Source organism: Trichosurus vulpecula, chromosome 1 (assembly GCF_011100635.1).
Source record: "Trichosurus vulpecula isolate mTriVul1 chromosome 1, mTriVul1.pri, whole genome shotgun sequence".
NCBI classification, from domain to species: Eukaryota; Metazoa; Chordata; class Mammalia; order Diprotodontia; family Phalangeridae; genus Trichosurus; species Trichosurus vulpecula.
In genome coordinates, this window is record NC_050573.1 from 440,738,688 (window position 1) to 440,763,592 (window position 24,905).

A 24,905-nucleotide genomic window follows, 5' to 3' on the forward strand; every position below is an offset into this window, starting at 1 on the left:
CTACCCTGGTATTTTCACTATAAAGAAAACCAGAAGCAAGGGAGGTATAATAGGGGCACTGCCCAAATATTGTCCTTATATTCAAAATGTTAACTTATAGAAGGGCATGGACAAGGATTTTGCAGGATGAGCAGGCATAGGACAGTTTGTTATTTGCATTGATGGAGTACCAGTAAGATTTCAGTTCCATCAAAATGTGCTTTGCAATTTGTTCCCTAGGGTCAGCTCCAGCAGGGTCACCCATTGCATAATGGGCCGTCTCCAGTTGTCCTGATAAATATCAGGCCACTGGACCCAGATGGCTCTGGAGGAGAAAGTGAGGCTGGTGACCTTGCACAGCCCTCCCTCACTCAAATCAAAGTCAACTGCAAGTCATGTCCCTGATGTCATGGTCCTCTTCAAGAATGGAGGACAAACACAAGTGCTCCTCATATATCATGGGCTTGCATGGTCATAGACCAAGAGCTAGGATGAATGTGAGACGTCATCTAATCTAATCCCCTTATTGTAGAGATGATGAACTGCATCCCAGAGGGGCAAAGTCAGGATTCAAACTCAGCTCCTTTCATTCTAAGTTCAGCACCCTTCCCACTGTACCACACTATAGGCTACTCTACTCTGAACTAACAAGGGAGTAGATCAGGCCTATTCAGGAGGGAGAAGGAAAAACAATGAAGTATTTGTTAGTGACTACTAAGGACCTGAGGCCTAGGTAGGAAAGGAGGAGTAACTGAGGAGCCATACTTACAGTGAAGACTTTCTCGGGCTGGCCACGTGCTCTCATATTAGTGTCATGGATTTGCTTCAAAATCATCCAAGCTTCATCATGTTTCCCAACCTAGGAAGTTCAAGCACATATGTGAAATACAAGACCCAATCTTGCCTTCCTTGATCCCCAAATCAATCAATTAATCAACATTCATTAACCTTGAAGACGATCTAACTTGAGCCAGGGCATCTGGGAGCTTGATTCCTCAAAGGGTGTTGGGATGACTGTTATATAGGAATCCCTCTAAGTCACCTGGATATCATTGAGTAAATTCCCATTGTAGGGTTCTAGTTACCTGGAAGAGCACCCTGAAAATTGCCGAGATTACTTTGAGGGACTATACTCATGTTTTGTGGAAGCTCTGCATGATGTAAAATTTTGCCTCCAACTTTACTAAGAAGATTAAGTACATTCATGTTGGAAATTTTAAAAGAATGCACTTTTAGAACATTGTGAATCAGTCTCTTAAGTAGCAAATTGAATGGCAAGTTGGGTGTTTAAGGAGGTGTGGAAGATCTTTTTGGTCATGAGGCAAACACTGAATGAAATACTTCTGTAAGGCAACTGGCTCTGTGGTGAATGACTCCCTAGTAGAGAATGTAAATGTTCTCCATTCTCCCCATTAGCCTCTACAAATTCTGCATATCCTGGGCACTAGGGAGACAAGAATCTAATTTCTGTGGCTTATAGAGAGTCTCTGGCTTATGAGTGACTGTTTTATAAAAGTCTCTTGTAAACATGTTGATCTTGCCTTACCATGCACCTCCCCATTGGTGTCCTCCAAGTCACCAGGACATGGTACTTGGTATTGTCTTTTCTTCTGTCCCTTACCCCTTACACTACTTCAATTATGTAACTACAGCCCACCTTCCAAGACTACTACTATAGTACTCTAGTTTTTTAAAACAGTCACACTTCCCACTCCCACCCCAAATATGCCCCACAAATGGTTTTGATTTAAAGGACAATTGACGTGAAGCTAAGTATTATTAAGTATGTTGGATGACAAAATAATGATTCAAAAAGATTTTGGCAGACCAGGATAATGGGCCAAATCCAGTAAGATGAAATTAGATAATTAATAATAATAGCCAGTATTTATGTAGAGCTTTAAAATTTACCAGGCACTTTATAAATCTCACTTGATCCTCACAACAGCCCTTTGGGATAGATGCTATGATCCCCATTTTACAGTTGAAGAAACTGATGCAAGCAGAGGTTAAATGACTTGCCCAGAGCCACATAGCTTGTAGAGTGTCTGAGATCATATTTGAACTCAGGTCTTCCCAAATCCAGCCCTAGCACCCTTTCTACTGTGCTACCTAGCTGGAAAAAATAATTTCTGATGAGTAGGATCCAGGATGATGACGTGAAGATAGTAGTATCAGATTTAGGCCTTGAAGGATGAGAAGGATTTCAAAAGAGAAGGGGGAGGAGCGTTAAAGGAATTAGACATAGGATGAATAAAGTCATAGGGCAGGAAAGCACCTGATGTGTGTCAGGGAGGAAAAATAGTATAATTTGGTCAAAGCATGAAGCACATGGGAGAGAACAATAGTGAGATGAGTTGGAAGATTAGAGTGGTCTAAGGCTGTAGAAAGCCTTGAATATGGGGTGAAGGAATTTAGACTTTATTTGGTAGGCAATATAAAGTTATTAAAGTGTTTTCAGCCCATAAATGGCATGATCAGATCAGTACATAAGGGATATTATTTTGATGGTGCATGAAAGGTGAATTAGATGGTGGGGAGACTGGAGGGGGTTCCAGTTGGGAGGCCGTTACAGTTGTTGAGATGGGTGGTAATGAGTGGTGCCAATGATAATAGAAAGGATATATTTGGTAGATGTTTCAGATATAGATTTGTCAGGATTTAATAATTAGATATGGGAGATAAAGGGGAGGGGAGAGTCAAGATAACAGGTTTTCAGCATAGGGAAGTCAAAAGGAATTACTAGTTTTGAGGGAAAGCTGATATGTTTCTGTGTTAGACTTATTGAATGTTAGATGCTACAAGAACATCAAGGCAGAGATGTCTAGTAATCAGCTAGAAATGCAGGCCTGAAGCTTGGGAAGGAGGTAATAATAGCTAGGATTTTAAAGGTTTGTGAAGCACTCTGCACATAGTGTATCATTTGATCTTCCCAACAACCTTATGAGGTAGGTTCAATTATTATCTCCATCTTACAGATGTGGAAACTGAGTCTGGAAGAGGTAAAATAACTTGGCCAGAGTCCCACAGCTAGTAAGTACCTGAAGCAGTATTTGAACCTAGGTTTTCCTCACTTCAGGTCCAGCACTCTACCCACTACCCCATCAAGTTGTCTGGATAGACTGGGCAATAGTATATGTAGATATGATAGCTGAAGGTATCAGAATGAACAAGATTGCCAAGAGAAAGAAAGGTTACAGAGACAAGAAGAGGGCTAAGTACAGAACCTTGAGAACTACTTTCATTAAATGGTCAGAGAGTGGAAGAGGGGCTAGTGGAGAAAGTAAAGAGCGGCCAGAACGAATGAAAAGACCTAAGTGAGTGTGAGTAAAGAGTAAAAATAGGAGCTGATACTTATGTCACCCTTTAAAGTTTACAAGGTACTTTACACACATCTCAGAACCTCACAACAATCCTACAAATAACTATAGGTCTTTACATATGAGTAAACTCAGTATCAGAGACATTAAATGACTTCTTTGTCACACAGGTAGTGACAAAGAGTCTTTCCCAAATCAAAGTCCAAAGTCTTTCTGCTAATACTGACACTTAAGGTGTAGTTGTGTTTGTGTAAGGGGTGGAAAGTGGAACAGAGATAGACATTGTGGAGGTGAGTAGGCTGAGGAACTGTGAGGTTTGTTGTTAGTTGGGTAATTGATAAGAATGTTGGCCCTCCTGAGGATGGCAGCAGGGTGCATGTAAGAGATGGAGTAGGAGGTTAAAAGGGAAAATTGTGAATGAGGGAAGAGGAGGTTAAAAGACAAAGATTCTGGGCTAGAAGTCATTAGGAAAGGTGAGAGAGTGACCTAGAGATGAGTAGATGAGATAATCTGATTACATGAATTTAAAAGGAGAAAAGATTTTTGAAAGATAGCAACAGAGGAAGGATCTTAACAGAGAGACTGACGATACAGAATGAGATGTATTTTTGGATATAACCAGTATGGAAATTTGTTTTCCTTGACTATGCATATTTGTTATAAATGTGAGGAACTGGAATATAGTGACTATTTCTCTTGGTCCTGAAATTCAGGGTAAGTGGGAAGAAGAGTAGTCTCCTTTGGAGAGGGTGACAAGGGAAACTCCCAAAGGGGAGTTTATTAGAATGTAAGCTCCTAGAGGGCAGGGACTGGATCATTTGAACCTTTTTATTTCCACTGTCTAGCATAGCACCTAGCACATAATGGGTGTTTTAAAATGCTTGTTGATTGAATAGTTTAGAATAGAGCTTGAGTTCCAAAGTACATAGCAGAAGGGAAATAGGGGACTGGTTTGCAGGGCCCAGGAAAGAGTAGGGCTTAACTAGGTAGGGTAAGAGATGGGGAGGAGATAGGCGCATGGAGTGTGCATTTAAGTTGGTAAAACTTTATGATGGACATCATGTGCTCCTGTAGGTTGGGAGGAATACACAGGAGAGATATGCTAGCCTGGGCAAAGTGGGGAAGAGCAGAGATATCAAACAAGTAGACTTTCATTGCTGGGCCTTGAAACCTAAGTATCATTGTTTCTGTGGATAAACATTTTTCCGTTTTTACCAAACCAACATTAAAATGAACTTTTGGGTCATGGCTGACTTGTGTTAGTTAGGGACAGACTCTATTTCTTCACATCGACTACTTGTAATAGTAACAGCAATCCAACATATTCAGCAACAAGAAACAACAGTAATGTTTTACCTCCAACAAGAACCTGGGACTTTCCGGCATGAAAGTGAGGGCCACCACAGAGGAGACACAGGGGAGAGCGCAGACAATCACGAAGACCCGCCAGCTGTGAAACTGATAGGCAGAACCCATGCTAAAGCTCCATCCTGCAAAGGGAGAAAGGAAAAGGTGAGGAGTGACACTGTTTTCCCTTGGCTTGCTTGAAACCATCTGCACGGGGAATGAAGGGATATACAGTCAAAGCTCCAGCAGGTGATGAGGTTTTTCTAGGAGCAGAGTCAAATACACCCCTGAGTATACCACGTGCTCAAAGATTCAGATCTGATGATCTGTTTTGTACATTACTCACGATGGCTCACCCCCACTAAATTCCACCCATGTAGACTGGTCAACATAAATGAGGGAGGGTGTGATTATGAGTCTCCAGTGAATGGGTATCAATGACTATACCCCAAGGCCAACTATTAACTGATTTGGGGTTTTTCCTTGGTTATGTGTAATCTGCATTTATTTTTCTGCTAAGTAAATATATACACATATAATTTAGACAGGTAGGATCTATTATTTATAAATAGTTTGTTTTTTATAATACAATATGTATAATGGGACTCACTAAGAGAAATTCCTTCAGAACCTAAAAGGAAACCATTGTTGTTGAGTTGTGTCTGACTCTCTATGACCCCATTTAAAATTTTCTCAGCAAAGATAATGGAATGGTTTGCCATTTCCTTCTCCAGCTCATTTTACAGATGAGGAAACTGAGGCAAACAGGGTTAAGTGTCTTACCCAGGGTCATATAACTGGTGTCTGAGGTCAGATTTGACTCCAGGACCAGTGCTTTACCCACCAAGCCACCCAGCTGCCCATTAGTCTGGTGAATTATCCCAGAAAATGACAAAAGCAACAGTAAGACAAGGTTCTGGATGAGAATTAAAGAGGCATACCACCTCTAACTGGAAGCTCGGAGATTTATAGAGGAATGAATGAATTATATGAGGTAAAGTCTTAATTAATAGACATGCTTGACATTTATATGGCATTTTAGCCACGTAAGCCAAATAATCCACATACAATCCCTGGGGATCTATCTAATCATTTTCAGTTTTACAGGAGTAAAGAGAGTTACTTGAGGTGCCATGACTTCCTCAAGGTCACCAAGTTAGAGTTACAAATAAAATTTTTCCCTTATAGTTTTACAGATGGTCTCAATTTCAGTTATTCCAGATGGGAATTTATTGTTTCACAGCTGTCCAAACATCAGTGGAATCATGATGTATTCATCTTGTAAAAACAAAGTTTTTATGGGACTCTATTCTGTTTGGCTGAAGATTCTGAAGTATAATGAATTCAGCTTCAAACCTTAGGAAAGAGTAACTGCTCTGAATGTTTTAAAAAGCAAAAATGTCATTATGCTCCAATTTCTAAAAACCAGAAGAAATCACAAGATTGAACACAGGGTCTTATGGATAATTTTCTTTGCTCATTTAAAGACAAGTCCAGAACACCACAAAAAAGAGCTCCTTAAAATAGCCCTTTTATTAGAAGTAATAAACAAGAAATGTCTTGAGTTTCCTGAACTGAGAAAATCTAATGTCTTAAATTTCAGGCTACAGTGGATTACATAATCATTAATCAGGAAGGCTTGAAGTACAAGGTGATGGGAAGGGGGTGGACAGAGAGGAAGAGTGAAGACAAAAGAAGAGAACAATGTCCTTCCTCCTGTGGAAATAGAGTTCAGAATGTCCAGTGGGAGAATCTGGAGTGAAAGGAAAGGAGAAAGGCAGTACTGTGTAACGGATAGGGCGAGGGACCTGTTTGTAGTTTTACAAATGTCATAGAGAGTGACTAAAATACCTCATCATTCATTCAAAATTTCCTGAGAACCCAAAGGGTTACTGAAACTGTTATAAGGCCAATGGGTACAATGATCCTAAAGAAGAAAATAATTTTGTCCTCATGGAATTATTGATGTAGTTTAGAGAAGAAAAGGAGAAGAAAATTCAAGGGAGATGTAGCTATTCAAAGCAAAATACTATACTGAAATAAAATTAGGTACAGTAGGATAACAGTAGCTCGATTGTTCAACTTGAATTCAGGAAGCTCTCGGTTCCAATCCCAGCTCTGACTGTGTTAGTTGTGTGACCACAGGCACATCACGTAAACTCTTTGAAACTCAGTTTTATTGCCAATAATATGGAGATAATAAGACCTGTAGTGCTTACATCTCAAGGATCTTGTGAGGCCCAAATGAGATGATGTATGTAAAGTGATTTTCAAACTTTAAAGCCCTAGTTTTAATGTCAGTGATGATGACTATTATGATGATGAAGAGATGGAGGAAAATCCAACAACTACGATACAAAGAAATACCTCCTAATGATTTCTAGTTTCACTGCTACCACCCAAGGACAAGGGGGCTCCCCGTGAAGAACTACGGCTTTGGTCGTATAAATCTTCTCAATTATCTCTCTCACATGTAATATCTCTCCTTCCGTTAAAGCTGACATGGATCATGATTCTGTTTTATTTTTTGTTTTTACAGAGAGATCACTGCACTATAGACAATGATTACTTTGTTGCTCAGTTGTGTCTGACTCTTTGTAACCCCAGTTGGGGTTTTCTTGGCAAAGATACTGGAGTGGTTTGCCATTTCCTTCTCCAGATCATTTTATAGATGAAGAAACTAAGGCAAACATGGTAAGGTGACTTGTCCAGGGTCACACATGGTTCAAAAACATTCTGAGAGGCAACTAAAAGCACTAACTAGTTTTTTGGAGTCAAATCCAGCATAAGAGTTGTCCCTTCAGTTCTCTATCCTTTTGTCTGGCCACCCAAGTCTAAAACATTCTGTCCTTAGTAAACATAACAGAATAAAAAAAATGAAATTTAATAGGAATAAATGTAAACTCCTATTCTTAGGTTCTAAAAATCACCTATAAAACTACAGGATGAAGGAAATATGGCTGGAAAAAATATACATGAAAAAGACTTTGGGGTCTTAGTATAATGTAGATTCAATATGTGAGTAGAATGATACAGCAACCAAAAAAAAGGTAATGTCATCTCGGGTTACAGTAACTGAGAGAGGTATCCAAAATGATAAAGCTGATAACACCACTGTACTATATCTTACTCAGACTAAATCTAAAATATTGTGTTCAATTATTGGCACCACTTTTTAAAAAATATATAGTTAGTTTCCCCCCCTCTTGTTCCCCTGCCTCCCTCAATGAGAAAGCAAGAAAAAAAATCCTTTGTTATAAACACATATTGTTAATGACAACAAATTCCTGGATTGGTCACATCCAGAAAAAAAAATCTTAATGGGTAACATGCTTTGTCATGAATTCCCTGACATCATGGTTAGCTACTTATTTATTGATGAGATTTCCCAAATCCTTCAAAGTTGATTGTCTTTGCAATATTTTCTATTATATAAATTGTTCCCTTAGTTCTGCTCACTTCATTCTGTATCAGTTCATATAAGCCTTCCAAGGTTTCTCTAATCATCCCCATCATCATTTCTTAGAGCAAAATGGCATTCGTTCACATTCATACGCCTAACTTATTAAGCCATTCCCTAACTGATGGGCCTACCTGCCACATATTGAGAAAGATATTTACAATCCAATTTGTGTCCAGAGGATAACAACCAAGGTGTTAAAGTGATTTGAAACTATGTCACATAAGGATCAGTTAAAAGAGTTGGGGAAAGTTAAGACTTAGAGGCAACATGATTTTTTGTTTTAGTCATTTTTAAGTTGTGTCCAACTCTTCCAGATCCCACGTGGGGTTTTTGTGGCAAAGATACTGGAGCAGTTTGGCATTTCCTTCTCCAGCTCATTTTACAGATGAGGAAGCTGAGGCAAGCAAGGTTAAATGACTTGCCCAGGGTCACACAGCCAGTAAGTGTCTGAGGCTGGATTTGAACTTAGGAAAGTGAGTCTTTCTGACTCCAAGCTCTGAGAGGCAGCCTTATAAGTATTTCCAGGACCTTCCAGTAAAACAAAGATTAGAGTTGTAGAGCAAATAGGTGAAAGTTGTAAAGAGGAAGATTGTGACTCAATATGGGGGGGAAAAAAGAAAAAAAAACCCTTCCTAATCATTGAGTCTGTCTCAAAATGGAAAGGTCTATTATAGGAAGTAGTGTCTTTCTCATCACCAGAGGTCTTTAAGTAGATACTGCATGTAAATCAGTCCATAAGCATTTTTAGGAGACTATAATGTATTAGGCACTATACTAAATGTTTAGAATACAAAGACAAAGAACTGCTTTCAGACAGTTTATATTCTCTTGTGGTAATATGCCATGTTCATAGATCGATGAATACATAGAAGACCTATCTAAAGTAAATTCAGGGTAATTTACTGAGAGGGATAGTGTTAACAACTAGGAGAATCAGGAAATCTTCTCACTAGAGGTAGCTAGGCACTGGGCCTGGAGTTAGAAAGTGGTCTGTTCTTCAGTCATGTCTGACTGTTTGTGACACCATTTAGGGTTTTCTTGGAGATACTGGGGTGGTTTTCCACTTCCTTCTTAAGCTCATTTTACAGATTAGGAAACTGAGGCAAGCAGGGTGAAATGACTTGCCCAGGGTCATACAGCTAGTAAGTATTTCAGGCTGGATTTGAACTCAGGTCTTCCTGATTCCAGGATGGACATTCTATCTACTGCACCACCTAGCTGCCCAGAGTAAGGAAGACCTGAGCTCAAATCCAATCTCAGATACTTGATAGCTTTGTGACTCTGGGGAAGTCAGTTTACCTCTGTTTGCCTCAGTATCCTCAAGTATAAAACGGGGGTAATAATGACACCTATCTTTCAGGGTTGTTATGAGGATCGAGGGAGATGATACTTGCCATAGTAGGTGGTATATAAATGCTTATTTTCTTCCCCTTTTCCTTAAGCTGAGCTTTAAAGGGCTTTAAGAGCTGGAAGCAAGGAGGCAGAGCACTCTGGATATGGGAGAAAAGCAGAGAGGAAGGAGATGGAAAATTACACATGGAGAACAGCCAACAGTGGCTGGACCACTGAATGCATAAATGAAGTTTCCATGATGGCAAGAAGATGTGGAAGGAATACGAGAGAAAGAGGTTTAATATGGCAACTTGTGGGGACTCGTGATCTGAAAAATTTGTACATGATAACCTCTAGGGTCCATTTCAATTCTTCAGTTCTAGGATTCCAACTGCCATTCGTGAAATCTATTTCCTTGGTTCAATCCTTAGTCTACTGAAGCTAGCATCCTTCCATACATTGCTTGAAGCAGGTTCATTTTGTCTGATTTCCTGGTTTTTATAGCCTGGGTCCATGTAAACAGTAGTGTATCATTGCCCAAGTGTTCCTGGGACTTCTGTCTACAGTGGCATACCAGGTGTCATTCTGGCTGATGTCTGTAGTATTTATCAACTTTCTCACACCTACCTTCTTAAACCCTTTAGCCTTGGTGGGATGAGAGTTGAGGTGACAATGAGGGGTGACAATGTCTATGATATATATTGATTGGTTAACATATCCCTAGAGCACTGTGAAGAGTTTTTTCTTGGCGGGGATAGACCACTGTCCCATTAACTGCTATTGACCCATTAGGCTTTCCTTGGCAGGCATCCTTGGTGAGGAGGAGGATCAAATACCAAATGGCTAAAAAGGGGACTTTAGGTTAGGACTCATCTGAGAAATATTTGAGTTGGTGAATAAGAATGAGTATTGTATAAGCTATGCCCACCAGGCCAAATTGTGCTTAAACCTTATATTTTTTAGTATAAATTAATTAAATCTTTTCCATTGCTCTGCTTTGCATGGGACAGTAGCTAGAGCTAGCCTTGGAGCCAGGAACACCTGGGTCCAAGGCCTGCTTCTGACATATACTATTTGTGTCACTCCGGGGAAGTAATTTATTAACTTCTCAGTATAGTAGACAATGTCCTGATTGGGAGTTGTATGGCATATGTCCATCTGCATTAGCAGAGAGTGTTTCCTCATCTGGGAGTCAACCTACATCAATGAAATCACAGGTCAATTTTTTGTTGCATTTGGGTGCCCAGTAAAACTCTTCTCAAAATCTCAATCTTGGTTTAGCTAAACAAAGGGGAAAGCATCTTATTTACACCTAGATCAAGAAGGCGAGCTGAGTGTCAAAGTCTGGGCATTGTGGCGATGGCCACAGCAGCAGTGATAGTATCTGTCTTTGTTCTGAGGAATAATTGGGGGAAATGGAGCTCTTGGAAGGATGAAATCTGAAGATGCTGAAGACCTGGGCGGGGGGGGGGGGGGGTCAGCTGCAACTGCTGATCCTTCCCTACCTGAAGGAGACGCCCTTGTCACCCTGCAGTTTAATCGTTCTCAGTCTCAGATGAGCTCTTTCCCTCCCCCAACCTTCCTAGCCAATGTTGCAGTGGCTCTCAGCCTCCCAATACACTGAAGCACAGCCATTCATTTATATAGAATGTACAGACACGACCTCTTGTCAGTAGCAAAGAGAAACACCAAAATAACTATAGCTGATGTTTCCCCTTAACGATTTGCTTTGTGTCTTGGGAAGCATAGTAATAAAAACCTCTGTCTACATCTCTCAGGACCACCTTCCTTATAAAGATGTTAGAAGTAATTGGGTCACACTTTATAAAAAACAGCCCTGGGTTTTCAGAGAAGACACAAGGAACCAGTTTTCCTTGAATGTTCACATCCGTCCTTGAGGCCCATGTTACTCTTCCAGTTCACTGGAGAACTCTTTGGCATAATTACTGAATTTGGGCCAATATGCCTCTTGGTGCTTATAGGTTAGAGCTTTGCAGCAGACTTAAATGAAGAATAAAATAAGTAACCACTCCCCAAATCTTCTTGTCTTCTCTTAGGCTGTTAGCTTGGGTCCAATAATCCCAACTTGGTGTGTCCAAAAAGTTCCTGCTGCCCCAATTCCAGAAGGTCTGAATCAGTAGGGTTGAGAGAACTGATCACAGCTTAAAAAGTCAAGAAAAAACTCCAGCCTGTATGTAATGGCGCCTGGAATCATTAGTCGGTACTAGTTTTCAACCTATATCCTTTTCTAGTTAGGTAGGCTACAGGGAGGCATGGATTTGATGCTTGCATTCAAGTGAATTAAAATTATTTTCATTTCAAAAATTCTATGATTTCCCTTGTGTTGACTGGAGATACACTGGATGTCACAAAACATGATGTGGGAGACCCTGTCTTAGAGGATAAGAATCATTTCTATTAGGACTTGGAAGGTCACACTGCACAGCAAAGAGTTGAATGATGCTCCAGAATGGTTATTGGGATTAATGTTAGAGAGATCTTGGAATATTCACTGAGCACCCCTGGTAGATAAGACAGACATTCCATCAACCAGTGCTCAGTTGCTGAAGACCTTTCCAAAACATTTTAATGCTCAACCGGGCTATGAAGTAAGAGACAAAGAGGAAATGACTTTTGTGTATCATAAAACTGACATGCAATTTTCACAATTAAAGACAAGGAAAAAGAAGGGACAGTTGAGAAAGAGAAACCAAGGCCACCCAACATAGCAGCTGACTATGTGAGTACCTGGAACACAGTAAGTGTTTGATAAAGGCTTGCTGCTGTTGCTAGTGATAGCCTGATTTCCCTTTTTACATGATTAAAATAATCACTAAAACATCACTTTGTGTAGTTCCTTTCTAAATTATGCGAATTCCATGCAAGGAAGGACCTTTGGTAGAATATTATAGAAATTAATCAATCCTCACCAATTGACTTGGCATTAATGAAAGGGTTAAATGAAATGAAAGGGTTAAACCTAGAGTCAACTTGTTCCATAGATAAAGGAGAATTGTCCCTCACCTCTTTGATAGATTCCTATTGCATCGAGTCAATGTGGTATAAAGATAAAAGTAATAGAGGAAGGGGGCAGAAGACCTGGGTCTTGGTCCCTCCTTTGATTCATTTTAGCCATGCAACTTTAGAGAAGGCATTCAGTCTAAATCTCAGTCTTCTCTTCTGTAAAATGTGCATAATATTCATTCTGCCCAAGTCATAGGGTGGTTGTGATGATATCAGATTATATCAGATAATGTATAGGGAAATGCTTTTAAAGCTCTAGAGAAAAGAAGAAGAAAAAGAAGAAGAAGAAGAAGAAGAAGAAGAAGAAGAAGAGGAATGGGGAGGAGGAGAAGAAGAAGAAAAGAGAAGGAGGAGGAGGAAGAGGAGAAGAATTAACATTTATAAAATGTTTTAAGGTTAGCAATTCACTGTTTATAAGGTTTGCAATATACACACATATAATCTCATCTGATAAGATGAGGAAATAGGAAGAAGAGAAAGAAGATGGAGGGAAGAGAAAGAGCAAGGATCAAGAGGAAGGAGGAGGATCAAAGAGATAAGGGAAGTAGGTCAATGCAGTGCGGTTCAGTGGGCATAAGCCCATCTCTTCAATATCAGTATCTTTAATATCAATGATCTACCAGTGATATGAAATGGCTCTGAATCAGGGAAAACCATGATCTTGGAAGAAACAAAATTACCGATGACACATAAGGCAATGGAAAGATGTATGTTGTGTGAAAACAGACCACATCATATTACCTATGGGGACTATAGAAGAAAGAAATAATTGCTCTGATAGGAGTTAAAATTTATACAATTCCTATTATGTGCTAGGCACCATGCTAAGCACTTTACAAATACTGTCTCACTGGATCCTCACAACAATCCTGGAAGGTAGGTGCTATTATTATTCCCATTTACAACTGAATAAACTGAGGCAGGTAGAGGTTAAGTGACTTGCCCAAGGTCACACATTTAATAAGTATCTAGGACTGAATTTGAACTCAGGTTTTCCTGAGGCAATCTCTGTCCATTGTTCCACCCAGCTGTCTCAAAAAATGAAGCAAGTGAACTCACCAAGGACATATATGACCTGTAAAGGAGGTGGGGTTGACCTTTGGTGAGAATGTGACATGGGAAGTCTGCAGACTACACTGGTACCTTGGAGACATTTGTTCATATAATCATTTATTCATTTAACATTTATTGAATAACTACTGTGGGCAGATAGCACTCTGGGTAAAATATGATTCCTGTCTTTATGAAGATTCATTGCTAGTAGAGATATTTCAAAAGTCTAGTGTGTTGGGTGGATTTACAGAAGCTATGAAAGGATTGCAATTTGCATCAGGGGAGGGCATAGTAACCATGCTTCTCACATTTACTTAGCACTTTAAGGCTAACATTCTCTTTTCTCACAACAACCCCGTGAGGTATCCATGCAGGAGAGATTATAGATCTAGTTAAACACCCAAATTAATAATATTAGTGTTGACAAAATGTTTTATTCAGGACCACCTTTAAAGTAGGTAGTGAAGGCTTTTGTGGAGGGGCATATTTGTTGTATAAACTGTCGTACAGACTGTACAGACTATCATATAGAAGGCATAGAGGGGCTGTGGACCCCTCTTTTATGGAGGAAGAAACTGAGTCCAAGCAGTTAGGTGACTTCCCATAGCTAGTAAATGCCAGAAGAAAGACTCAAAACCAAATATTATGACTGATTCCTCCATTGATTACGCTATCCACAATACTAGCCTGCTTATATTATAGAACAAATAAGGGATTGTTATTATTAAATAAAGTGGGCTTCAATGATAAGGGCTCTGAAGTCTCTTTCTGGCCCTATTGCTAACTTTCTGGTGCCTCAAGTTTTAGGGACTCTTCACATTTAACCGGGGCAGGAAGAGTTTTCATCTGCTTCACTGATGTGGTTAATATCTGCCATTCTGGCATGGCTAGTTTTTCCCCTTAAATTTAGGGAAGCTGTCTCTGGGATTTAGTTAGTCCAAGAGGCTAAGACTTGACTCAGTGATGTGGCTTTCTGGTCAAGCTATGACACAAAAGTCCAGGCAACATGGTGGATGTCACATTGTCACCACACCCCAAACACCCTGCTGACCAAATGCATTTCCACATAGGGATTGGGGGGTACTTCTGCCTAAACCATTCTATTTCCTTTCTGAGTATCCTTTTCATTCTATGGCTAAGTAAATCTATTTGTGTTAGATAGTCCCCAGGCATCTAATTTTTTTCCTCATACTGAATCTGAAGCATCAGGCAAGCCTGAATGAAACCCAGCCTAGAACAACTAGGATGAGGTAAAAATTCATAATGGTACCTATGAAATACTCTTTAATAGAAATGTGCCATTCGAGCATAAATCATTCAATTATTTGTCTTTTGTGATCAGAATTCTAGAGAAAACTCTTAAAGGTCATACATGAAAGTCCATTTTAAACAGCCAAGGAGAGGAATCACCTATATTTCTTACTCATGTATTGTCCTCATTCATGAGGCAACAGGCCAACCAAAATTCACCATGGAAAACTAATACAGATTCCTTTGCTGTTTTTATTGTTCTCAAGTAATCAACACATCTAAGGGAGTTAGAGAGACCAGAGGAACTTCTGATCTTCTTCTTCTTGTAGCAATAACATAGCCTTTTCTCTCCACATGATCAGTAGCTTAAAGTAGTTACAAACATTCAGCATGAAATATTAATCCTTGGCAAGAAATGGAACTGTAATATACCCAGCTCGTCTGAGATCTGGACAGGCCTTAACCAAATACAGCTGTACAATCTCTTTTGAAGATGCCAGCAGGCTCCTTATGCCTTTTGCTCTAATTCACAGAATATATGGCAGCCATTGAAAACCAGTGGTTATCTTTTTTTCTTTTTACCATGAATCGAGCCCTTGCGGGAGATTGCAACATAGAGGGAAACTTTAAAAACTTGAAGATAAGATGGAAGGAATTTTAGTTGTAACAATATTTAATGTTAATTCATTGCCTTTGTGATAGCTTAGTGTTATGCCCTCTGATTATCATGGTTCATTGGATATTAGTGGTTAGGTGCTAGAACCTATTTTGGTGGTTTCTAGGTCAAATTTCTACACATAATTTTAGCCTATGATAGCAATCCTGTTTAAATTCTGCATTATGAAGAACAGCCTCAGTAACCATATAAAAATATAAATTATTGCTGATTGTTGGACAGAGCAGCCCAGGTGGGTTTACTTGGTAGGGAATCTGTCTGGTCCAAATAAACACGCCTTCATTAGTGATTCAATCTAACCCAAACTCCTAGCTCTGGGGGTGAAGGCTAATTCTCAGACTGATTACACTAATCATCTGTCAGTAGGAGCAAAATAACCAGCAACAATTTGAATGTTTCTTTTTTTGATAAATCACAAAATATAACAGGTCTGCATTTTCCATTTCCACAGTTTCAGTAATTCCATTCAAACCATTGGCAATGAGGGACAAACCAAGGAAACATCACAGCATCTCTCAGTCTCCAAAGTAGGTTTTCTCATCTCAGACATCAGCCCCAAGAACATCTTTAATCTACAGTCTGGACAATTTGATTTTCTGGTCTCCTGAATGCTTTTGTAATTCAGAAAGTACATTGGCTTATTTTTCTGGGTCATTTAGAACTGAAATTTCTTCAACAAGTGGGACTGAAGATGAAAAGTGACTGATGGCAACCTTTTCAGGGTTATTTATTACCTTCAGCATACGAGACATCCATCCAAGCATGAAACTCCCAGTGCCCCACTGACTAAAAAAAAGTTCAAACATTTGCAAAAAGCAGACAGTAAAAATATGTAGACTTTAAATCTATACTCTATTGGAAATTTCTTTTGTATTCAGAGATGCATAGGTTTCAGGGAATGTCATATTTCTGGTATTATGGCAAGGCAGACTGATTGCAATATTGCTAGTCAGAAAAAAAGCATTCGTTTGTGGGATAGGATTTTTCCATAGAAATACGTGCTACCAAAGGATCCTCTAGAATATCCAAGCTGTAACTATAAAGCAGTTAGTCTCGTTCCATAATCCACAAACAAATTAATCAATTATTTAATTTATAGCAAAATATACATGTATGTATTCTCTCCCACATATATGTATATACTATACACTCATACACATATATACTCAGGTATATGTTACAAACCCAAGAACCAACTGTAGGCTACTATTCAATGGACTGAGTACTGGACCTCATGTCAGAAAGACCTGAGTTCAAATCCAGTCTCAGACACTTGGGTGTGTGACCTTGGGCAAGTCATCCCTCTTGACTTCTCTATGGCATTTGACGTTGCTATATACTATATCCTCTTCAGATTCTTGTGATGCTGCTCCCTTTTAATTATCCTTGTCTACTTTACTAGTTCTTTATCCATGTTATGCCCATTAACTGTGAGTATTCCCCAAGGCTCCATCTTCTCTTTTCTCTCTATACTCTCTCACTTGATTATCTCCTCTGCTCCCATAGGTTTAGTTATTATCTCTGTGTAGATTAACCACAGATTTACTTCCTGTTGTCTAGTCATTCAGTTGTGTCTGACTCTTCGTGATCCCATGGACCATGGCACACCAATGCTGTCCATGGGGTTTTCTTAGTAAAGATACTTGAGTCCCCTGCCATTTCCTTTTCCAGTAGATTAAGGAGAACAGAGGTGAAGTGATTTGCCCAGGGTCACACAGCTAGTAAGTGTCTGAGATTTGAACTCAGGTCTTCCTGACTCTGGCATTCTATCCACTGAGCCATCCAGCCACTTATCCACAGAGAGCCAGCTTTAATTTCTCTCCTGAGCTACAGTTCCACAGTGTCAGTTGTATTTTAGAAATCTTGAAGTGTATGACCTGTAGGTACCACAAACTCAACGTGTCTAAGAACAGAACTCATTCTCTTTTCCCCCAAAATTCTCCCCTCTATCAAACTTCCCTGTTACTGTTGAGGGCTCTACCACCTTCCCAGCTCCCAGACTTGTAACCTCAGTGCCATCCTTGACTATTTACTCTCACCTACCCCACCTACCCAGCCAATTACTGTGGGCAGCTTTATCATTCCTAGCTTCACAATATCTCCTGTGCATGCCCTGTTCTCTACTCACACAGTCACTACTGCATGGCCATTCCTTATGAACAGAAGAAGAGAGAAAAGAAGATTGCATTTGAAACTGCAGATGTCTGTTCTGTATAACTTGCTTCCATTTTTAGAAAATATAAATTCAACCTATAGATCTCAAAACCATCCTTTTTGTCTGTGCTTTTAAACAAAATTCTAGCCTTTCTTGTGTTCTCTGCATTAGAAAAAGGTGCCTCAATGGCAATGGGTCTAATTTTATCAGGCTAAGATAATGAAGTGAAAGGTAGAGGCTAGGGAGGGTATTCCAAGATGGAAGGAACTGATCTCATCCTAAATGACTAATAGGTCTTTATGTTGACCAATAGTCCTAAAGTAATTGTCCATTCTTGACATAGAAACTTGAGGTCAGAGTGAGTGAGAAGTAACCAATCATGTCAAGAGAAGTACCGATCAAATGGCCAGGGCCCTGTTTCTATGTTCTCTCTCTGGTTCTCTGTTTCACCTTGATTATGCTCTTGGGCTCTGACCTGGATCTCTTCCCTTGTTCTCTGCATTTGCTGTTATGATTTACCCGGAGTCAGTTCACTGGAGGAGGGCAGTTCTCCAGAGTTCCCCAAGAGCATTTTCTCATTCCTTTTCCCAAATAGAAAATACTGACACAAAACCCTCCCCAGTGATAGCAGACCAATTTTGGCTGCCAGTGTGAAAGAGGGTGCAATTCAAATGCAAACACTGCACCCTGGATTTTGGTTTTTTTTTATATCAATTAAGATGGAAACACAGTGGGGAATTAATGAGCCGAGGTATTAATTCAACCACAAGGGCAGATCTCCAAGACTGGCCTTCAAAACACGCAGCAGTCAGATTCTCTAAAGCTCCGCTTTGAAGCCCAGTTCAGGCATATTGTTGGATGGAGCCCAAATCTACTCATCCCTGATTTATGATACCACAAAAAAGATACAAATGCTATTTCTCCTTGTTTTTTTCTTTTCCCCTTAAAATGTCATGCTACTACCTAGAGTTAAACTTCACCTTTGCTCTCTAGAAAAACTGTCTCCTCTAGTCATTAATCTTGGAATGGAAAGAACATCCAAAATGTTGCCGCTGTCAGTGGAAACAATCGGTCCTATGGCATCCTGGGAATATTTTTCTTGGGCCAAGGCACCACAAAAACCAAACTGCAGAGTGACGGCGTCTGACACAACTGCAGTAGTTTCTCATCCAGCATCAGCTTTGGAGCTTAGCTTACCAGAAATGACCCAGGCAGCTCAAAGCAATAGATCAGATGGATCAGTGGAGGGCAGAATAGATCTCTGGTAAATTGTACCAGAAGGCAGATACCTGGAGAGCCATTGACTAAAAGGTCACTTATTAGCCCTGGTAAAGTGAAATGCATCTCTCTCTAACTTTCAAGCAGTGAATGCTTCAATGGAAAGATAATAATCATTATGTTTAAGGACAATTTAGATGAGACACAGCGTTGGGGAATGGGAACAACAACACCGGCTTTTGAGTCAGAGGACCTGAGTTTAAATCCTGTCTCTGATTCTTAGTATCTGGGTGACTGGGTAAGTCACTTGACATCTGTGGGACTCAGTTTTCACATCTGTAAAATTAGGTAGTTGGGATAGACGAACTGCAAACTACTTTCCAGATCTACAGCTACAATACCTGGAATCCCTGTGGATGAGGGAGACGTAACTGAATCCTATGCATTGCATTTAATGTGGACTCCATGAAGGGAAGTGATGTGTTGTTTAGTTGTTTTTCTGTCACGTCTGACTCTTTGTGACCTCATTTGGGACTTATTTGGCAGAGATACTGAAGCAGTTTGCCATTTCCTTCTCCAGATCATTTTATAGGCGAGGAAACTGAGGCAAATGGGGTTAAGTGACTTGCTTAGTACATGTCTGAGGCTAGATTTGAACTCACAAAGGTGAGTCTTCCTGACTCTAGGCCCAGAACTCTATCCACTGAGCCATCTAGCTGCCCCTTTGTATCTACAGAACCTCAAAAAGTACCTGGCACATAGCAGGTGCTTAATAAATGCTAACACCTTAATAAATGTTTCCAGGTGCGAATTGACTGACTAACTGGTTGCACCAAAGGTCCTGGAAGAAATGGACTTTAAAATAATGTCATGGGCCTCTTCTCTACTACCACCCCCATCTTCCCCAATCCCCCACGCCATGTTGATTCTTTATGTACAACAAATCCAAGAGGCAGTTTGACTAGAAGATTAGGAATTATTGAACCAAAATTTAGTAAGTTTCTGGGGATATATCAAGAAAGATCTTCCTGTGCTAACCTCATATTGACACTTGAGGGCACTCTGGGAACATTTGATACCCATGGTGTGGAAAATGTGAGGGTCTCTGGTCAGATTTAGTATGATGCTTGAAGGGAAGGTGTTTTTTGTTAGTTTCCATTTATTTATTTATTTTTTAAACAACACAGTCCTAACCTGTTCTAAAGGAATAAAGTTAGGATCATAAGATTATGGATTCAGAACTGGGAGGGATTTTTGGAACATGTTACAGGTCCATTGAAGCTGGTTTCATGGACTCACAGCATTTGAATGGGCCCAGCATGTCAATGTGACCTGGATCTCACCTGAGCTTTGAGGTGGAGACTTTTCTAGGATGGGCTCATTGGGAATCACTTTTCCTAGCCTAAGAAACATGCGACCTAGCACATGTGCAAATGAAGGTATTAGATAAGGTATAGGGAAAAGCCCAACAATGAAGCTTGTCATTAGACTCTGGAAAAAGGGAGTATTATTTTTCTGAAGAGCATCAAAAATAGGCTTAAGGTCTGAGTGATAGTGGAAAGAGGGCAGGGTTTGGAGTCAGAGTTCAAATCTTGGCTTTTCTATGTGTGACTTAGAGCTAGTCACTTAAACTCTGGGTTGTAGTTTCTTCATCTGTAAAATGAGGGTGTTGGACCTCTGAGATCCCTCTCAACTCCAAATCTGTGGTGATATGAATTCTTCTAGAATGTAAGGAGATAGACTGGATGACTTCTCAAGCTCTTCTTCTGTTTTATGATTCTACATATTTAGTTATTTCATTTATTTTGGGGATTTCATTTAATTATTTTTTGTATCTGATGAGACGCTAGTGGTGTTTAGGAGGTATGTTTTCCTCTCCCACTATTCCCTCATGACCCAGCAGCATACAAAGAGAGCTGAGGGGTCAGAGCAGGGAGTAGGTATTGTTGTTTGTCCTTCCTTTTAGGACCAATGACATCATGGAGTGATGTCTTGACTCGTGCATGAGTTGGATTTAAGTGAGGCAGAGCTGTGCAAAGTCTCTCTCTCTTCCAGAGTAATAGAAGTCCAGTGGCAGGACAGAAGTCAGTACTACTGGTAATGGTCTGGCATGTAGCAGATGACCTTGGCATCTTCGGTGTCTGACCAAGCTCTAAGCCCTCCATAGCACCAGCTTCAGCTGCCCTCATGGATGTTACAACAAATTGTTCTCATCCACCCATTCTGCTGGGGGAGGTTTTCACATGTTTGGGGTACACATCCCCCAACTCACCAACGGGTTTGAAGCCTGTCAGTTACCCTCAATCTGGTTTAGCCCATGCGCTGAGAAGATTTTACTGGGGTGTGGTCTCTGTGCATGCTACAGCTTCTTGGAGCCACAGGTGAGAGTTGCGTGACATGGGGACGACAAAGGTAGATGAGCAGCCTTGAAAAGGGCTCACAAGCTCTCACACCAGAGGTGCTAATCCTCTCTGAACTCTCCACAAGCCCCATACAATAGGGAAGAGAACAGATACAATACAAACACTGATCTAGACTTCTCTGGGTAGAGTTGACTTTTGGATCTTCTTGGCATCAAATGTTGTCACTTTAAAGTTGATTGTTACTAGCCCAGAATCTAGAGCCCGGGGTTAATGCCATTTGCATTTGAAAAAAACTAAATAAAACTATCACCAACAACCAAAAATATGCTTGGCTTAATAATAATAACAGCTAGCTTTTATGTAGGACCCACTATGTGCCGGGCATTGTGCTAAGTATTTTACAAATTGTTGCTGTTTTTCAGTTGTGTCCAACTCTTCATGACTCTGTGGACCATAGTTTGCCAGACCCTTCTATCCTTCACACTACGTCCTGAATTCTGCCCAAGCTCATGTTCATTTCTTCCATGACACTATCTATCCATCTCATCCTCTGCTGTCGCCTTCTCCTTTTGCCTTCAATCCTTCTCAATGTCAGAGTCTTTTCCTAACATCAGGGTCTTTTCCAATGAGTCCTGTCTTCTCATTAAGTAGCTAAAGTAAGCTTCAGCTTTGGTATTTGTTTTTACAAATTACAGTTTTACAAATAGTAAATAGAAACGTTTCTACAAATATTATCTTATTCAATCTTCACAACAACCCTGAGAGATAGGTGTTATTATTGTCCCTACTTGATAGCTGAGGACACTGAGGTAGAGGTTAAATGACTTGCTCAGGGTCACACAGCTGGTAAGCATCTGAGGCTAGATTTGAACTCAAGTCCTCCTGATTCCATGCCATTGCTTTTATCTACTGTGTCACCTAGCTTGCAGAAATAGAAACTAGTAAAGGCTTTAAGAAAAGGAAAGACTCAGGAGTGGTGTAGAGGTCAATACCATTAGTGGAGTGGCATGACACAGAAAAATGTCACCAACCATGGCACTGGAGAAAATGAGCAGGATGGAAATTGAAGGAGCATAGCTCAGAATAGCGAAGCAAAGAACAGGAAGGAAGGGTATTGTAGTGGAAAGAGCAAAAGATCAGGGGAACTGAATTATGTTTAAGTCTTGTATTTAACAAAGAACTAGATGCTGGAAAAAAAATGGTAGCAAAGAACTGGAAACTAAGTTGTCCCCATCACTTATACCCATGCCATCTTGAAGTCTGAAATTTCCTTCTCCAATCACAATCTCCTATCTTTCCATGTCTCCCTCTGCCTCAGTCTTTATAACTATCTCTATCTTCACTGTAATACTCCAACCTTTGGTGTTCTCCCAGTCCATTACCCATGCTCTGGTTTCATCTTCCTCTCTTCACAGTCTTGGCCCTATAGTTTTTACACATTATCTGCCACCCTTGACTCCTTTGTCCCTTTGTCCTAACCCTATTCAAACTCTGCTAGTCATCAAATCTGGATTGTGCCCAAAGCCATTCCCATTCGTATGCTGCTGAACCCTGCTGGAGGAACTATACTTGCTGAGTCTACTAAAATTTTGTTATTCAGTCACAACTGGGCCATCGCTGGCGAATGGCAATTTTTTTACTCTTTTCTCATCAATGCTTTAACCCATTCTCACAGTGGTTGTTCTCTACTTCCTTTTCTGTTTTTCTAATGTGGTAAATGCCATTACTTCCTTCTCTCCTGGCAGATGGTTTTGCTTCTTACTGCGGAGAGGTAATCTAGTATATGTTCCTTCTTCTTCCTTACTTTGTCTTTCTATCTCTGCAGTGATCTTCACTTTTACTTCTGTCTCTGAGAAAAAGGTGGTTTTCCTTCTTGCTAAAATTCAACCTCCCTACCCATGCCCTTGATCTCACCCCCTCCCTTCTTTTCCAGAACATTGCTGTATCATTATTTCTCTCACATAGGAGGAATAATCATAAACAAAACAAACTCCCTGATCCTAAAAGGGAGGGGACTTAAAAGCGAAATGGAAGGGAAAGGAAAAAAGATCTGGAAACGGAGGGTGTGCCCATCAATTAAGAAATGGATTAAGAAATGATATTATATAAATATGATGAAAAATTATCATTCTATAAGAAACAGAATAGATTATATATTTAAGTTAAAAATGAATAAAAATTTAAAAATCAACAAGAAGCAAACAAACAAAAAGGAATCATGACAATTTCAGAGAATCTTGGGTGGTATAAAAAAAGAGAGGAAAAGAAACAGAAACATGAGAATAATTTATACAATGACTCCAACGTTGTAAAGAAAGAGAACCATTAAAGATTTAAGGTTTTTTTGTCAGAGAAATAACTCCAGAGGAGATATGATAAAGCATGTTACCTATCTCTTGAGAATTTGAAAGATCTCTAATCACATTCATTTACCACAAATTAGAGGAAGAGCAAGGGAGATTAAGTAATAGTTTTAAATTAAAGTGACCAGCTGTTCATCTACCACTCTGATGACAAAACGCAGGATTTAGTATTAAGCTACATGATGAGGAATTTAGGCGAAATAAAGGAATAATGAGAGAATTTCTTGAGGGTGAGAGTTGCTGATCTTATTGGGGGTGAATTCCCGTCTCTAGGGAACTTCTAAATGTCTGAAAGTTGTTTTCGTCCAGAATGATTAGATGTGATCTCCCTTCAGGGAGAAGGATTAAAGATGTTCTCTCCATTCCCCTTTTAGGCCTATTATTCTGTCAAGTGACACAGACATTTGAAGGTTTCGGGAAGACCATCAGGGAACCTCACATACTAAATCTTTTGAGACCACCAATTTGCCTCAAAATAGTCTGGGGCAAAAAGATTCTTCTTCATTTGATGTTTAAGGAAAGGGCATTCCCATCATTTCTCCTTATTACTATCATCCTCCATAATTTTATGTAACTGGAAATTTTCACTGAAAAGGCTGAAGGGCCATAGGTCAGGAGACATACATAAATAAAGCTGAGGTTGAGATTTGAGTAATGCTTACATTATGTCTGGCTCCAGCCAATGCTTTCAGCCCCTGACCTTCCCCAATCTTCTCCGTGCATTAAAAGCTAAAGAAGCTGCCCACGAATATAGGCTGCTCTGAAGTTGTTCCATTTGGACATCTTTATAAATACATGCCATTTCCTGCTCTTGCCAAGCCCAATGAGGGAAGCAGCTCATGTGAAAAATCAATCAGAAGTCTTCTTTATCTGGAGTTCTTCAGAAACTCACACTCAAGTTCCAAATAAGTTAGCATTTATTTTTTCTTCTCACTTTGATATATGGAAGCTTCCGGGACATATTGTGCCTAAAATTAATCACACATTCACCTGGATTAAAATATAACTTAAAAATATATCATAGGGAAAATCGAATAATTTCTACTCTGGGGACATTTGTAATAATGCCAGGTTTATTATGAATATTTATAGAATCATTTTTATTCTGGGAATAATAAGAGTCTATTTGGCACAGAGACTGGCTAGGATGAAAGTGGGAGAATGATGAGAGGGGTAGATGGAGATTTTGGTTTACGCAAGCATTTGAAGGGATGCAGATGTTAAGCCTTGGGAGGATTATTTTGGATTCAGAAGTGGGCCTGGAGGTTGTTGTTTAGTCATTTTAGTGGTATCCAACTCTTTGTGACCCCATTTGGGGTTTTCTTGGCAAAGATCCTGATGGAGTGGAGGAAATTATAGTA

General features: G+C 39.9%; 1 protein-coding gene across 1 annotated transcript in view; it reads right to left on the reverse strand.

Annotated features, from left to right (window-relative positions):
• SV2C (synaptic vesicle glycoprotein 2C) overlaps window positions 1-24,905 on the reverse strand; it is a 219,922-nt gene that overhangs the window by 52,004 nt on the left and 143,013 nt on the right. The window contains exons 4-5 of the mRNA XM_036747087.1: window positions 4,656-4,789; window positions 749-838 (exon numbers count right to left, since the gene is read on the reverse strand). Coding sequence (XP_036602982.1) covers window positions 749-838; window positions 4,656-4,789 — 224 coding nt within the window. The remainder of the gene's footprint in view (window positions 1-748; window positions 839-4,655; window positions 4,790-24,905) is intronic.